The sequence below is a fragment of the Beta vulgaris genome, chromosome 5 (genome assembly GCF_026745355.1).
Source record: "Beta vulgaris subsp. vulgaris cultivar EL10 chromosome 5, EL10.2, whole genome shotgun sequence".
NCBI classification, from domain to species: domain Eukaryota; kingdom Viridiplantae; phylum Streptophyta; class Magnoliopsida; order Caryophyllales; family Amaranthaceae; genus Beta; species Beta vulgaris.
Window position 1 is genome coordinate 4,409,941 of NC_079206.1, and position 16,748 is coordinate 4,426,688.

Sequence of the window (16,748 nt, forward strand, 5' to 3'; positions counted from 1 at the left end):
GTGCTTGTTTTCTTTTTTATTAATTTGCTTGGACTAAATTATCCTCAATACTCTCCAAAACACCCCTACTTTTCTTTCAAAACATGTGCCCCTATTTATTGTTTTACACTATTCCAAGCAACACTCATTTCTTTTTGATGTTATTAAAAGGAAAAATAAAATAAACAGTTAGTTTCAAGACAAAAGTACCAAATAAACACTTTATTTAATATTGTTCTTGAGAAATCCTACTATTCCATCTATTTTCCTTAATTTCCGTAAAAAATGAGAAGTGAGCATCATATTATGAGACGGAGGAGTATAATTTATGAAATAAATTTTCCATTAGTTTTATGTTGCAATAAATGTGTCCACATTATTTAGTAGTTATTTTTTACCTTCTAACCCTCAAACTTTTGCATACAAAATTGGTTGTCTAACCTAAAGTAATAAATTTAACATAGAGCAATAAATGTGTTTATAATAGTTTGTAGTTACTTTACTCTTTTACCCCCTCAAACTTTTTTGTATCATTGGTTGTTTAACTTAGAATAACTCAAAAAGGCAAAAATCTTTATTTTTATTTAAAATAGTGGAATCTTGTTCATTTCTTGAGTTGCATTGGTTTCTTTCCCGATTCCAAATAAAAACAAAAAAAGAAAACGGAGAGTGTATTACTATTTGACATAAATTTGATGAACACTTATATACCCCAAATTTCACTATGAGAAATGTACTCCTTTAGTCCCAAAAAAATTACGGATTTTTCACCATATACCCCGACAAATTTTTTTATTCACCATATACCCTCGATGTTTTCAAATTTCATCGTATACCCCTCAATTTCTGAATAATTTACCATATGCCCTTAATGATTAACGATTATCAACTTTTATTCCGTTACCATTCCTAATTAACCCCTATTTGAGTCGTTAGCCTTAATTGAACACCATTGAAACACCACAAATGACCCATTTAATCTTTTTTCCTTCTTTTTTGGACTGAGGTGTTGTTTCAATGCTAATTTGTTAGAGTAAATGAGTGAAATAGGGATTAAATAAGGTTTAGTAATGGAATAAAGGGTTAATCACTAATCATTAAGCGCACATGGCGAATTATCAAAAGATTGAGGGGTATACGATGAATTTTGAAAACATTAAGAGTATATGGTGAATAAAAAATTTGCCTGGGGTATATGTTAGGACATATAGTCCAAGGAGCTTTTTTTTTATTAGGAAAGATAATTGGTACAAAGACCAACCCCTACTAAGCTACTAGCCTGCAAGACATATATGGGGTGTTTGGGGGAGAGAGTTTTAGAGGTTTGGAGAGAGTTTAGAGTTTTGACCAGTAAAAACTCTAACTTGGGTGTTTGGTGAGAGAGAGGATTAAAGAGAGTTTTGTACCGAAAACTCTGATCAAAACTCTCTTTTGAAAAAGCTGGGTAGAGGAGCTTTTTCATGAGAGTTTTGGAGAGAGAAAAAATAAATGACTATTTTGTTCATATAATTAATACTAAAATTTGTTTTAAAAAAAAAAACATATGTCCATAAATGTCATTTTACATGCTCTAAAAAGTACAAAACTCTAAACAATTAGCTAAGTGTTACCAAACACCTTTACACAACAATTATTCAAATCAGCAGTCAAATCCTCAGAACAAAAAAGTAATCATCTAACCACAAACTCTAAACTATAACCTCTAAACTCTAAACTCTAATCACCAAACAGGGCCTATTTAAGGAGATGTTATAGGAATTAGTATGATTTTTTTTAATTAAAAAGTAGATGTGACAGGATTTAGTGAGATTTTTTGTTGCTTAAAGAACCTGCTTAAAGAACTTCAAGTAGGAGGGAATTTTCCTATCAAAAGAAAGTTTCAAGGGTGCCTTTGAGAAATACGGGCTGGCCTCCAACTGGTCCAGTTTACAGCGACTTCATACCAACTGCAAACTTACGCTTCAAAACCGTATCAAATCAACTCAAAACTTTATGAAGATTTAACATGTTAACCAAAAAAAAAAAGAGTAGCACAGTTTTGTCTCAATAAACTCTGAAAAAGTAGAAGTATGCTAGGAAAACGAAGGTTTCAAAGTTCACCTTAATTCTTTGCGAAACTCAACAAAAACAACTCCATATGTTAACACGTTAAATTAAACGGGGAGTAACACATTTTAGGCTCAAAAAACTCCAAAAAAGTCGAAATATGCTAGGAGAAAAAAAGGTTTCAGAGTTCATTTTAATTTATGCGCGAATCCAAGAAGCAAATAAGAAGCGTTTCCCTTGGATCTTGGACAAGTCTGCCAAATATTCGAACAACAAAAGAAATGAAAAACCATGAAAGAGAAGAAAAAGATAAGAAAATCACGAATAACAGAGAGGAAGAAGAAAATATACATATATCTATGACTGCTCACATAGTCACATATAAGAATTTGTATCGTCAAAAATGTCCTGTACTCTTCCTATATTCATTTGGTAACGTCTTATACTGTTCTTATATTAATTTGGTAGATTAAAGTTACACAACGTACTTAGTAATGGGTTATAAAAATCTAGTTAAGGATTAAACAAAGTACGTTAGTACGTAGCACATTATAAGAAACAGAAGATCGTTCTCCCAAGGGTGCAAATCATAAAGCGCCACGTCTCCAATTTGGCGGATAAACATATTCCTCTTCTCTCTTTATCCCTTCCATTTTTTCTTGACTTCCCTCTAATTTTCTGGAAAAACCTCTCAAATTCAATTTAAGGCCATTCTTTTTTTCAAATGTTGTGCTTCTGCAACAAAAACTTCATCATCTAAATTTTCACACAACCATGGATAAACTTTCTCTCTCCTCTCCGCCATCTCCAGTAGTTTCTCGTCCCTTTCTCTCTCCTCTTCTCCCCTTCACTAATTCTAGAAGAAGGGTCTCTTTTACTCTCACTAAACCCAAGAAATTCGCAGTTTTTGCATCAAAAAATGACCCAAATGATAACAATAACCTCAATCAATGGGACCTTATGGAGCTTAAATTTGGGCAAATGTTAGGAGAAGATCCTAAACTTACCTTAGCTAAGGTTAATTCTCAACCTTATCAACATACCCTTTTTTGCATTTTTACTATTAAGCTCATTTTAATTGTGGGTTTTTGTATATTTTCCATGATAATTGCTATGTTAAAACTTAAAAGTATGCTTAATTTGTTGGTCTTTTTTATTTTTTTTTTATGATAGTGGTTTAGTTTGGTGATTGTTTTGATTGAGATATGTTCTTAGCCAAAATTTGAAGTGTTTTTATAGGTTTCTTGCTGAATTGTTTGCATTGTTATATATCTGGATGAATTAGATAAAGGGAAGGAAAGTGAACCCGGATGCTTCTTACATGGACATTGAGAAGAGTTTTTATAAAAACAAGGGGAAAATAGTGGAGGTGAAGGAGGTTCCATTTGATGTGCTTGAGAAGCCGGGGTCGACAAAAATGGCGAATGGGTTGAATTTGGTGAAACCGGTTCCGAAGAAAGGGATCAAAGTAGGGGGTGGTGAGGATTTTGGGAGATTGCCTGACTTAAAGAGGCCAAGTGAATCAGTTAGGAATAAGATGAGTGGTGTTACTAAGTCTAATGTTCCGAATGTTATTTTACGAAAACCGAGTGTGTTTAATGAGAAAGATGATGAAATGTATAATTCCTCGAGGTTGAAGATAAGGCCGAATTTGTCATTGTCGATGAGGACTGACTCAGTGAAGGAGAAGTTTAGTGGGATGACGTTGTTGAAGAAACCTAGCGCGAGTGAGGCAAAAGAGAGTGGTGGTACAAATGAAGATAATGTGATGGATGGATCAATGTATAGTGGACTGGTGAACAAACCAGAAAGCAGTTTTGAGTCTGACATTGCTGATGAAGGACAAAACCCAACGACTTCTGGTGAATATACGCTGTTGGAGAAACCCCAAGCCACGGTGCCTCAAAATACTGAGGAGATTGGAAGCACTGCTATTGCTAATGTGATGGATAACATGCTGGAGAATTTTATTGATGGAATTCCAGAATCAGAAGGCAGTTTGATTTCAAAGCAAGATGGGCTGGGGGTAATCTCCCCAACAGGTACATATTGCATTTTCTATGATTTTGTCTCCTAATTCTATCTGGAGGTATTGCAGATGACTAGCTGTTAATACTGTTCAGTATGTATATTCAAGGAATGGAGCACCTTGAGCAGACTGATGCCGGGTATTCAGGGAATGGAAATGGTATGAGTACCTCAAGTGTAGGATCAACTGTTTCTCAGCTCTCTGTTGAGTCTGTTCTCCAGGGAAAACCAAAAAGGTATAACATGCCGCTGTTTGTACACTTTCCAGATGTTTAATAACTTTAGCTTGATTTATTTTCTAATAGGGTTTTATATAATAGATTAGACCAATCTGTGAGAGAAATGTCATCGTACCCAATTCAAGAGGTGATGGTTTCTGCATATCCTGAAAGCTTTGATGGTGAAGGCGTGCAAGAGAAACTGCCTCAGTCACATCCTCTGGAGGTTGGACCTCTTATGTTCAACGGGTTGTAATTAACCATTGATTATTGGGGGCAGATTCTAAGTCCTTTATGCTCTTATAGGAAACAGAAGGGACTGCTTGGACACAAGTGGAGCAACTTTTTGATCTTGGAGATAGGGTGGAAGTAGAATTGATTAGTTGTAGCCCAAGAGGATTTGTGGTATGAACAAAGCTTATAATATTCATTCTTCTATTTTTTTTTTTTTTTTGACTTACACGAAATTGTTTTGCTCATTTCAGGTATCTTTTGGGTCATTGATAGGATTTTTGCCATACCGTAACTTGGCAGCAAAGTGGAAGTTCTTAGCTTTTGAGTCATGGCTGAGAAGGAATGGTTTAGATCCTTCCAAGTACAGGCAGCATTTAGGCATTGTCGGGAATGATGAGGTTCTTAACAAAAGCACTTATTTTGAGTCATCCTCTGTTCCAGAAAATGGTCAGAAGAAAAAATTTGAAGTTTCACCTGATATGGAACTGGAAGATCTCTTGAAAATATATGACCAAGAGAAGATCCAATATTTATCATCATATATTGGTCAGGTTTGATTAAATTACCATAACCCTGACACTATGTTTTGTGCTGTACACTAAGATTCCATTGAGAACTTATATTTATTATGTACTATGTGTTTGCAGCATATCAGAGTGAACATTTTGTTGGCTGATAGGAAGTCCAGAAAGCTTATATTTTCTATGAGGCCGAAGGAAAAGGAAGAAACAGTCGAGAAGAAAAGAAGCCTCATGGTAATGAGCTTTACCATCCTCCCAATATATGCATTTGGTTCTTTCAGTTTATTAATGCAACCTTACGTTCTTCGAGCAGATCAGATGTTCACCAGTAACATAGGTATAAGTTCAAATTCTGGATTGGGAAGTTTCAGTAGGTTATTAAGTACGGGCTTTTCTCTAGTAGATATATGTGTATAGTAGTTATAAAATTTTCTCATGATCAACAACTCCCATTGGTTGCTCATGTACCTTTTTGCCATCACATTCCCTCTTCGACTTCCAGCCAAATAATGAAGAGTAAAGTCCATTTTGCTGGGCTGATATACCATGGGCACATGTCAAGAAGCCAGCATTTGAGAATTTTCGAAGACATGTCTTCAATCTCTTTCCTACAACATTTTCTCTTTCCTTATAGTTTTATAATTTTGTCGTGCTCTTTCTCTCCTCATGACCCAACAAAAATCAACCACTTGCTATGCTTTGAGCTGAAGAATATACACTGTAATGCAGGACTGAACTGTTGATTGATCATGTGATCCTGCATAGGCTTCATGTGGCGTATTAATTGTTTTTTGTGGCTTATAACTTGATTACTATAATTTCTCATTTACTCCATCTTTTCTTCAATTTATATTTTCTTCAATAAGTATTTTGGGAGACAATTTTTCCACTTGCTTGTGGTAAGGTAAGGTTGAATACATTTTAATCTTAATGGCATTTTTTGTAAATAGTCCGGAGATTTATCTCTCTTAGGTTTGTATTGGCACCATGTAAATTTCTATGTCCAGGGTTTCTGTTTCTAATCATGTCTTGAACAAATGTTCGTAGAAAGGCTATAAGCTTTACACATTTTCTTATCAAATCGTTTATCAAAACCTGAAAATTTTGTTAACTTAGTGGAAGTATTGTTGTACATTCTGACTGTAGGCAAAGCTTAGCGTTGGAGATGTTGTGAAATGCTGCATAAAGAAAATAACTTATTTTGGTATCTTTGTTGAGGTAAGGAACGGGGTTAAACTTGTTTTCTCTCCATTTCTAAGTACAAGTAGATACTATGAGGATCCATTAATCAATGCTCTCGCAAATGTGATTGTAGGTTGAGGGAGTACCTGCTCTAATACACCAGACAGAAGTGTCATGGGACGGCACACTAGACACTACATCTTACCTCAAAATTGGTCAGGTATGGACACACTTGCTTATTTGATAAAATATGCACTTTAATAAGACTGTAATAAACTGGATATTTGGACACTAGAACAAAAGAAGATGATTTTTGATTGATACAACGAAAATTCTAGAAAATAAAGATAGATTGCCAAGTATTCAAGTGACTTGATACACTCCCAAAGCTAACCACTAGAATGAACTCTCAAAGATATTCATCATGCCCTTTCCTATCACTAATCCTCTATATTTATAGAGCTAACTTACATACTCCCCAAGCCAACCTAATTATACTGTACTACCCATATTACCCCTCCCTCTAACCCAATCTATTACAAAGACACACTCCCATTTAGTTTAAGTGATGTTGCTTTTTGGAAATTTATGCTTCCTGCCAGTCTGCCAGAAAATTTTCTACAAACTTGAAAAGCAGCTATCCTCTCTTATCCTTCAGATGCTGCCTGCCTGCCCAAACTCCAATTCAGAAGAAATTGTTCTCATGTTCCACCAGAACCTGCTAATTAAATTTAAATCTGAATCAAATATTCTGCTTGGTGCCATTGCAACTTCTGTTGAGCTCTTTTACTGCTTGCAGATTGTGGAGGCTAAAGTTCATCAGTTAGATTTCGCCCTTGAGCGCATCTTCTTATCTCTAAAGGAGATAACTGTAAGCATGCCCTCTTACTGCAATTCTGTTTCAGGCTAATCACATCTTCAAGGAGAAGCTTGTATCTTGATTGTTTTTTCTTGTAACAGCCAGATCCATTAAATGAGGCATTAGAATGCATTGTTGGGGGTAATGGCTGCATTGGGGGATCAAATTTTTCAGAGGCAGACACAGAGGTACTTGTCTTCATTTTTTACTTTAAGCCATATTGTGGTGCTATCTTGAGAATTGAGAAGTTTACTTTTGCTACTAGTATCTCCACGCCTTAGCAACTTGGATGTCCTTAACTCAATTATACTTTTTATGATTGAGTTTTTGTCTTGGACGTTTGTATTGGACTATGTTGGGATGCCTCGAATACATTTTGCTTAGGGAGTACCCACTCTGGTTTTTATTAGTTTACCCACTTTCCTTTATGGGTTGTCCTTACCCAGCTCTTTTTTTTCTTCCTGTTTCTGGAATGGTCCCACCAATTGTTTATTATTATCTTTCCCTTCTCGATCTACTTTTCTTGACCCATAACATTAACTTTAATACAATATGTCAATAAATTAATACACTCATTCCTTCTATAACCCACATACTAAATTCTCCTAAATTTTTGTCCCCAATGAAGTGGTAAACTAATAAAAATCGGAGGGAGTGCTTTATGAAATCCTAGTTATATCCATCAGCCCCCAATCCCTCTATTATCTATTACTCTCTCTAAGATCCTAATAAATCTGTTCCTCCCTTGCCTGTTGATATAGCTAACATAGTGTTTGTGAACCACATTTGATATTTGAGTCGATTGTTCTTGTATCTTAATGGTTTTTGCTATAACAGACTAGTCCTGTAATATAATACTTCCTTCGTTTCACAATAAGTGAAGCATAGAGAAAGTACACACATATCAAGGAATATAGAAAAAGAAAGTTAGGACCACAGTAAAGTAGAGTGATGAAACAAATAGGTTGTAGTCCCTTCTTACTTTTTGGTGGCCTATTTGTAATAAAAGTGAATTTTTTTGCCATTTAGAGCTTGGTTTTACTTATTGTGAATATGCCAAATAAGGAAAGTATTTCACTTATTTTGAAACGGAGGAAGTACTAAAAAGTGGTTATATTGTTTTCTTGGGCTGACACGTCTAGTTAACATGTTGTATAGACTAGGAAGCTACAAAGTACAAACCATTAGAAGGAAATGGCAACTTACTGATTTTGGTTGATCTAACTTCATAACTAGCAGTTGATTAGGAAAGTGATTTTGTTGTCAACATGTCTTCATGAACGTTGTTGCTATCTTCTTTGAAATGAAAATCGCTAGCACTTGCAGAATCAAGGTGGATGTAAATATTTAATATGTATATTTCTAGCATAATGCTGAAGCTATCTGAGCAAAGTATAGCAAAGTACTAATTTAGCTGTGGGCTTTACAAACATATATTGTGACTACGCTCGAACTTAGTATCATTTTCTTGAATTCTTATCCAGTGGGCTGAGGTGGATACGCTTTTTAAAGAATTGCAAGCGATTGAGGGAGTTGAGAGTGTTACTAATGGCCGTTTTTTCTTGAGCCCTGGTTTGGCGCCCACATTTCAGGTGAGTTCTATTAAGTGTCAATTTTTCTCTCACTATATTTTAAGTCTTTCACATTTCAGTGAATTTGGTAAGTGTTTTTTTGTGAACACTGAACAGCTTCTTAGAATGAGCTCTCAGAGCAACAAATAGAGCCACATGCTGATGGTACCTTGATATTTATGCTTAATTCCCTGAGGGTTATTAGTTTAAACCAATAAGGGGGCGTTTGGTTCATATTATGGTATGGGTTTGGAATCAAGAATGAAACCAAGGTGGTATTGGTTTGGAACTTGATACTTAATACCTTGTGTTTGGTTGCATTTAGGAATAAAAAATCTTCTTTTATTTGATACCTAGATGTAAGGTATGAGTCATACCCACCTCCCCCCATGGGTTTCTAAACCCTATACCTTATGGGTTTGAGGTATGGGTTTAAAATTTAGAAATAAGTTAAACAAACATTAGGTATGGGTTTTGTTCATTCCAAACCCATACCTCATACCTAAAACTAGTGAACCAAACACCCCCTAAGACTGCTGCTAATGTTTGTAGGTTTTTGCATTTTTCCCGCTGGCAAATCAAATTTCTTCCTGTACAGTTTCCTATATGTGGATTTTAGCATTCAATTTTAATATTACCCCTATTCTCTTCATTGTGCACTCTTTCACAAAAGGCAAACACTCCAATGCTTGTTCCCTTGAAACTTTGAAGCCTCTAGGACATTTTTGCTTGAAGTAATTTAAAATAAGGGGACTCTATTGTCAAACCCCACGATTTTTTCATCTTCATGTCTGCTTTTATCGCTCATACGTTCCCATCTAACTGTGCATTACAGGTTTACATGGCATCTATGTTTGATAATCAGTACAAGCTATTGGCTAGATCCGGAAACAAAGTACAAGAGGTAATCTTCGCATTTGCTGCTATATTTGCTGTCTTCTTGTTGGAATTGTTTTCCCTTAGTTCTCTAAATGTGCCAAATCCACGCTTTTATGCTGGGATTGGTTTGTTGCTACTCCTCGCCTTATTAGATGATAGTCGTGTTTACTAGTCAGTGGTGTTCGAGAAACGTATAGTTGAGTTTTTAAACATATCCCAACTTGTAGGGGGTGATGGAAATAGGATAGTAAGAGACAACTATTAAAATCGAGAATTCTAGTGAAATCACTGTAAAGTCTTAGTATCAGTTAAATGAGGGATGTCACATCTCCGTCGGGGGTTGTATTTGTCAATTTGGTCTACTGAAATATGGCTTTTGGCTGGTTACTTGGCGCATAACACCTTGTGGGCAAGGTTGTATCGTTCCAACTTCATGTCTGTTTATAAAGTTTGTCATTTGTTAGAAGTTACTCTAATGTTTATTGGAACATAATAGATGGATAAAGATAGATACCCAAACTCCAAAGTAAATACCAGTACTGTCGTCTTCCTTCCTTTGAGTGACCTTTTCGATTGAGTAATCCACTAGCAATAAAATTCTTGTAATTTTTCTGTCACCTCCCATTCATTCGGAATCCCTGGAAAGTGGTAGTGATTGTCTGTGGAAAGTTATCTTATGGAGGTTTTTATAACGGCTACAATTACGTTCTTGTCACGTCTGAGTTTAGAGATCTACACCATTGAAGGCAAACGTGATGACTAAATTATTGAGGTTATGAGCGTATATCCATTAATTTCAACGTATATAATAAATGTATTTTCTCCTTTGTTCGTTCATTTTTTTATTAGGTGCAATGTTTGTGTTTTGGTGGTCAAATTTACAAACTTTAGCCATAATTATTCACTAATATATATTTGAAAATATATATGTTACCTCGTGGGGTTTCTTAGATTCGTTTTCATGTATATTTTCAACATATCAATCATTTATAACAATAGTTAAAGATTTTAATGATCAAAGATCTATAACATTGAAGTATGTCGTATGAGACTAATTTGTGATTCTTGTGTTGTTTTGATTGTTTCATGGTAACTCTTCTAACTCATTTTATGTACTTTTTGTTAGTTGATGGTTCAAGCATCATTGGATAAAGAAGAGATGAAATCTGCAATTCTCAAATGCACAAACAGAGTTGAGCTATAATATTGACCATCCTTTTTAAGTCTTTAACCCCCACAATTTGTATATCCTCTCCCCTGCTTCTATAGGTCATGCTTTCACCTTTTCACCCCTTCTCCTGTTCTTTTAGGGCTTTTTTTTGTTATAATTAGGAATCGTTTTTTTGAGGATTATCCTACAGTTTGTTTATAAGAATTTGTATTAATGTGCAGTTTCATCTGTACAGAATACCCAGGTTAAAGGATTATTACTACAGAAATTATCCTCAGTCAATTTTTTTACAGGATTTATAGTTCATCTGAATTTGTATTCTAGTAATTCTGTAAGACTGTTTTCCTTCTCAATTTTTACCCTAAAGAGAGAATAAAAAAAATTAATCAAATTATGAATTATAAAGTTGTAATAAATTAATCATTTTATTTGAAGTTGTAATAACTCCTGAAGTTGTTGATAATTGTAATAACTCCTGAAGTTGTTTGCACCGCAAGTTTACTCATTGAGAAATTTAGAACAAAACAAACCCTAATAATACAAAATCGCAAACTTTGTTTCTTATTAAATGGATCAAGAAGATGATTTCGATTACAAAGAATAACAATCAACCCTAATAAAAAAATGTTTACATACAAAGTTTAGCTCTTAATCTACTAACAAATTTGATGAGAAAACATCATAATTACAGCAAATAAACTTCACATCAATAGTGGAACTCGACACAAAGGGCAAGTCTTATGATCATATAACCACTTCCACAAGCATAACCCATGAAACTTATGCATGCATGCAGTTGCACGAACTTCTTCCGCAACCTCAAATTCTTCCTGACAAACTCCGCAAACTTCTCCCCTCTCTTCTTCGGACACAACCACTGGCTTCATCGCCTGTTCGCGGGGGTCTACCAGCATATCAGTCGCCATGATCTTTGCCTCGTTGTAGAAGAACTCGAGGTTTGTTTCCTCGAACACAGCCTCGAAGTCTCGGCCACTTGCTTCCGCTCTTTCCATAGCTACCTTCGCGAGCTGACCGTTGATTTTAGCTAGGACGTTCATGAGTTCGTCCCCTTCCTTAGGCCCCAAGCCATGGTGCTTAGAGTATTCACCCCAGTTGGCTAACTTGTTTATGGTTTCTGCTGCTGTTCTTGCGAGATTCACTACTTCTAAATTAGCATGATGAACTTCCATGGTAGCTAGAAAAAGTTAGAGAGTGAAATCAAAGAGCGAATTTGTGTGTATGAGTTAGCTTGAAAGGAGGAGACGGATGATTATTGATAAAGAATTGTCGGTTTGTAGTAGCTATACACCAATATTTATGTAGGATTATTATATTGTAAGGATGGAGATACGGTTATGTATGCTAAACATATTTGGTTTAGGATTTACTTTCCTAATTGTATAGTAGTTCTATTAGGATAATCAATTAATATCGGATAATATCTTATAACTAATATATAAAGCATGGTACAAAAGCCAGCCCATAAGGTCGCGACATTTTGCGTCCTTGTTGTACGCCATTTGTCGCGCTTGTCATACCATATGTTTTTTTTAATATAAATAGAGTTCTAAATTGATTAAAATACAAAAATAGAGTTGGGTTCACAATATAAAAAAACTTAAATATAGTAAATTGATTATAACTTTTAATATATACTTCGTAAAATTATAATTTTTGTACCATTGGAAAGTGTTTAAAAATACTTTAGATTAAGATTCATTTATACTATATTTTTATATTAAAGTAACATATAAAAGGAAATATTGACTATACTAACTTATTAAAGTAACTTACTGCAATTAGAATTAAGGTTAAAGTATTAAAAAACCACCTGTAATTGGAATTAGGGATTCAATTAAAATTAGGATTGTTACAAGAGATTCAATTAGAACTACGGTTGTTCTAAAAAACCTATTCATGTTAGAATTAGATTGTTCAAAGTTATTTATAATCGATTGTTTGAAATAATATATAAAACAAATTACAAAAGTCATCTCATGAGGTCGCGAAATTCAGCGTCCTCATTGGACGCCATTTGTCGCGCTCATTAAATGTTATATCATTTTTAAAATATAAATAGAGTTCTAAATTAATTAAAATAAAAATATTGAGTTGGGTTCACACTAAAAAAACTTAAATATAGTAAATTGATTATAACTTTTATAAAAAAACTCGTATGAGTCTGGTTAAATAGCAATGCGTAGATGGTGCACCAAGGTGTAAGATGAGCATCCTGCACCTTGTCCAAAACGCAAGGCAAGAAGAATAAAACGCACCATTCAACATGCAAAAAGTAATTGATTTGACAGCCAATGTACATTCCCCTTACATCCAATGTACAAAATCGAAAATTCAAAAAGTAAATGATTTGACATTTACTCTTCACCATTTAATAACTGATTTGATGTCAACTGCTATCATTTCCCCCCATATACTGTTCACCATTTCTCTCTTTTCCACACTCAACCTCCTTCCATGTTTAATTAATGATTTTGTTTTTTAAATTTCATCCTCTAGTTACTAATATTTTTTGAGGTTGCAAGAACACAAAGTGAAGAAATACCATTGGCCACCCTTTTGAGAACAAAGGGAAAAAATCTGAAGAAATATCTGAACCTCTACTTTGAATGTTTGTTATTGTTCATTGTGTGTTATCACATTGTTCACTATATCACAAGGATTGTACTTTGGATGTCTATTATTGTTCATTGTGTGTTATTGACGATTTTATGGGGGATGTCATTGTACATTTTGATTTTGTTAATGAACAACCACGAAGCCAAGAATGTACAAAGAAACATAATAGAATAAAAGTAACCCAATTCCTAAAGCTGATGTCAAGTGAGTAATTTGTAATCTTTGTGCAATGGTGTGTTGATGTTTGTTCACTAATGTACAAAGAAACATTATTGTTTGATTGAATGTTCTTTGGATATGACTCAATGTACAAATATTCTAGCAAGATTGCTCAACTACTAAGCCTGAATGTACAATGTTGTTATGACTGGATGTTCAAGTTATTTTATAGAGCTGACTTTGTTCTGTGTACATTAAAGTTGCGTTAATGATCACTATGTATGACTAAATATACATTAGCTTCACTAACATGCATGCATAACATATTCTATAGACACAAATAAAACAAAACAAAAAAAACTCAATATGGGTACTAGAAATAAAGGTCAACACATAACAACATGATTGTAACCCAGTTAATGTACATGAATGTCAACAACGTGTACATGCAAGGTACGTGCATGTACATGCAACTGTAGGTGGAGCTAATAATAAAAAAAGGAACCACAACCAACGTAAATAAGGATAAACCACAATGTACACTGATGGTCATTACTTTGATCACTGAAAATCCCTAAATGTACACTCGTATATTATTGTACATCAAACCATATGTATTTGTACATTAAAAAAAATTTTAAAAATGCAAAACAGAATATAAAATCAAATATCAACATTTGGAAATTTATAATAGAAATGAATGAAAATAAGGGAGAAATAAATGAAGAACAAAATAAATGAGAGAGAGAATTGAACTGCAACAATGTACACTGATGCTCATTACTTTGATCACTGAAAACTCCTAAATGTACACTCATATATTATTGTACATCAAACCATATGCATTTGTACATTAAAAAAAAATTTAAATATGCAAAACAAAATATAAAATCAAATATCAACATTTGGAAATTTATAATAGAAATGAATGAAAATAAGGGAGAAATAAATGAAGAACAAAATAAATGAGAGAGAGAATTGAACCGCAACAATGTACACTGATGGTCATTACTTTGATCACTGAAAATCCCTAAATGTACACTCGTATATTATTGTACATCAAACCATATGCATTTGTACATTAAAAAAAGTTTTAAAAATGCAAAACAGAATATAAAATCAAATATCAACATTTGGAAATTTATAATAGAAATGAATGAAAATAAGGGAGAAATAAATAAAGAACAAAATAAATGAGAGAGAGAATTGAAATGGTTCTTGAAAAATAAATGAGAGAGAAAGAGAGGGAATGAGTGAGTGATGAGAGAGAAAGAGCTGGCCCACTTTCAAAAATACTGCCAAAAGTCTGCCAAATTTTGGCCCCCCCTAAAACACACCAAACGACGCCGTTTTGTACGAGGTGCAGGATGCTCATCCTACACCTCGGTGCAGGATTTAAATTGCGGTTAAATAGTGTGAAGTGTGCACCCAATAAATGTTATGTGTAGGTTGTAATGATTACAACTTTTACTATTTTGTTTTTCTTTGTTCTCAGATTTTTCTTGCCTTTTTAATTTCTCTCTCGAAATTGCTTCATTTTCTCTCTCTTCAAGTTTTTACTTTGTTTTTCAATTTTTGCGATATAGTTGATTGTAAAATATATTGAACTTGTTATATAAGATTATGATTACATTGTCAGTTTCAATATAGTGCGTTTGTGTTTGGTATAATGTGTTTCGTTGTCCATTGGAAAATTATAATTTTTATACCATTGGAAAGTGTTTAAAAATTACTTTAAAATAAGACCCATTTATACTATATTTAAAATTTTATATTAAAGTAACATATAAAAGAAAATATTAGCTATACTAGCGTATTAAAGTAACCTACTACAATTGGAATTAGAGATTCAATTAGAATTAAATAATGACAAAACCATAAGTATAGCTTTTAGTTATTTTATGTCAGACAAAAATAACAGCCAAAAATATGGTGTAAATATTTAAAAACTCTACCTCTTCTTCACGAAAAAACTCGGACATTTGTCCGGGTCCCAATATTTGTAACTAATATATAAAATAGAGTTCAAAAGCCAGCTCCCGAGGCTGCAACTTTTGCCATTTGTTGTGCTTATTGTCATGTCATATTTTTTTAGGGGTGTGCACCGGTACAGAACCTGAACCTGGTATTTTTGGACTGGATCGGACCAGAATTTTTCCGGCCCAGTCCGTTCTGGACCGGAATTTGAATCTTTTTAAGAAAAAAAAAATCTTTTTTATGTTTCAATATATATTTTAAAACTAAATATATTAAAATAATTTTAATAACAATAATAATCCTAAAGTTATAAATAGTATGTTGTTAACTTTCTACCTTTTAAAACTTTTTTTAAACTACTATAAATTTTTTTTACTAAAATAATATAAATTTCGGCCTAACCGGTCCATAAACTCGGAATCAGTTTTTTGTTGACCGAGGACCGTAACGAACTCTCCGGTCAGGTCCGGCCTGACCCTGGTCTTTGCACAACCCTAAGTAATACTCCCTCCGTCCTATAATATAGTGCCTACTATATTTTTGGTGGGTCAAACTTTAAAATCTTTGACCGAATATTCTCATTTATATATATAAAAAAACATATTCCGCGAGATCTTGTTAGATTCGTCTCAATGTGTAGTTTCATAATATCAAATTTTAATATTTTTTATTTGTACGAAATTGAAGATATTAAAAATCAAAGTTACGTCTTGGAGATCATGTAAAAAAACACTAATATTATGGGATAGAGGAAATACTATATACCAAGATTATTTATCAATCTCTATCTCACATGCGCACATATATATGTTCTATTTCATTTGATAACAATAATTAATAATATCTAATTTATCGCAATCAACCATTTAGTCACAAGTCAATATGACCCGAGATAACCCAAGATGACTATGATTTGAAGTTGAAAATCAAAAAGTAGAAAAACATGTAACCACCGTTTCGTTGCTTGATCTGATAATAACCCGATTTCAGTAACGGTTTACTCCATTCGGTTCAGTTTTCCGACTTCTTTGGGCACATAGTTTAAGAGAACATAGATATGTGGGTCATAGAAGGGAAGATAAAATATTCATTTATTGCGTATTGTATTGAATTAATGTTGTGGGCCTATAGAAATAGAGGGAGAAAGTAAAGATGATAACATAAAAAATTGGTAAGACCATTTCAAAAATAGAAAAAAATGGATAAACTAATAAATGACAATTCAAAAAGGAAAGTGGGTAAAGCATTACAAATCGGAGAAAGTAATCGAACACACTCCGAACTTGA

At 33.7% G+C, this 16,748-nt stretch overlaps 2 protein-coding genes across 3 annotated transcripts; one reads left to right on the forward strand and one right to left on the reverse strand.

Moving 5' to 3' along the window:
- Positions 1–2,608: 2,608 nt before the first annotated feature.
- Positions 2,609–10,994, forward strand: LOC104892303 (hypothetical protein). Of its 2 annotated transcripts, none has more exons than XM_048645156.2 (14): positions 2,609–3,042; positions 3,311–4,067; positions 4,163–4,289; positions 4,359–4,497; positions 4,578–4,676; positions 4,757–5,056; positions 5,153–5,260; positions 6,173–6,244; positions 6,342–6,428; positions 7,008–7,079; positions 7,169–7,255; positions 8,552–8,659; positions 9,474–9,542; positions 10,644–10,994. In XM_048645156.2, exons 1-14 carry the CDS (start codon positions 2,800–2,802, stop codon positions 10,719–10,721), a joined length of 2,346 nt encoding a protein of 781 aa, XP_048501113.1. In that variant the 5' UTR covers positions 2,609–2,799; the 3' UTR covers positions 10,722–10,994. The 2 variants fall into 2 exon arrangements, with proteins under 2 accessions (XP_048501113.1, XP_010676494.2); XM_010678192.4 differs by having other exon boundaries at positions 2,610–3,042; positions 4,374–4,497.
- Positions 10,995–11,220: 226 nt separating this feature from the next.
- LOC125497637 (probable E3 ubiquitin-protein ligase XERICO) lies at positions 11,221–11,948 on the reverse strand. The gene has a single exon (XM_048645157.2). It carries the CDS (start codon positions 11,876–11,878, stop codon positions 11,390–11,392), a length of 489 nt encoding a protein of 162 aa, XP_048501114.1. The 5' UTR covers positions 11,879–11,948; the 3' UTR covers positions 11,221–11,389.
- Positions 11,949–16,748: the final 4,800 nt, after the last annotated feature.

Coding starts and splice junctions, on each gene's coding strand:
- LOC104892303 (XM_048645156.2), top strand. CDS start 2,800: ATGGATAAACTTTCTCTCTCCTCTCCGCCATCTCCAGTAGTTTCTCGT. Junction 4,290..4,358: donor CTCCAGGGAAAACCAAAAAG/GTATAACATGCC, acceptor ATTTTCTAATAG/GGTTTTATATAATAGATTAG. Junction 4,498..4,577: donor CTCAGTCACATCCTCTGGAG/GTTGGACCTCTT, acceptor ATGCTCTTATAG/GAAACAGAAGGGACTGCTTG.
- LOC125497637 (XM_048645157.2), bottom strand. CDS start 11,878: ATGGAAGTTCATCATGCTAATTTAGAAGTAGTGAATCTCGCAAGAACA.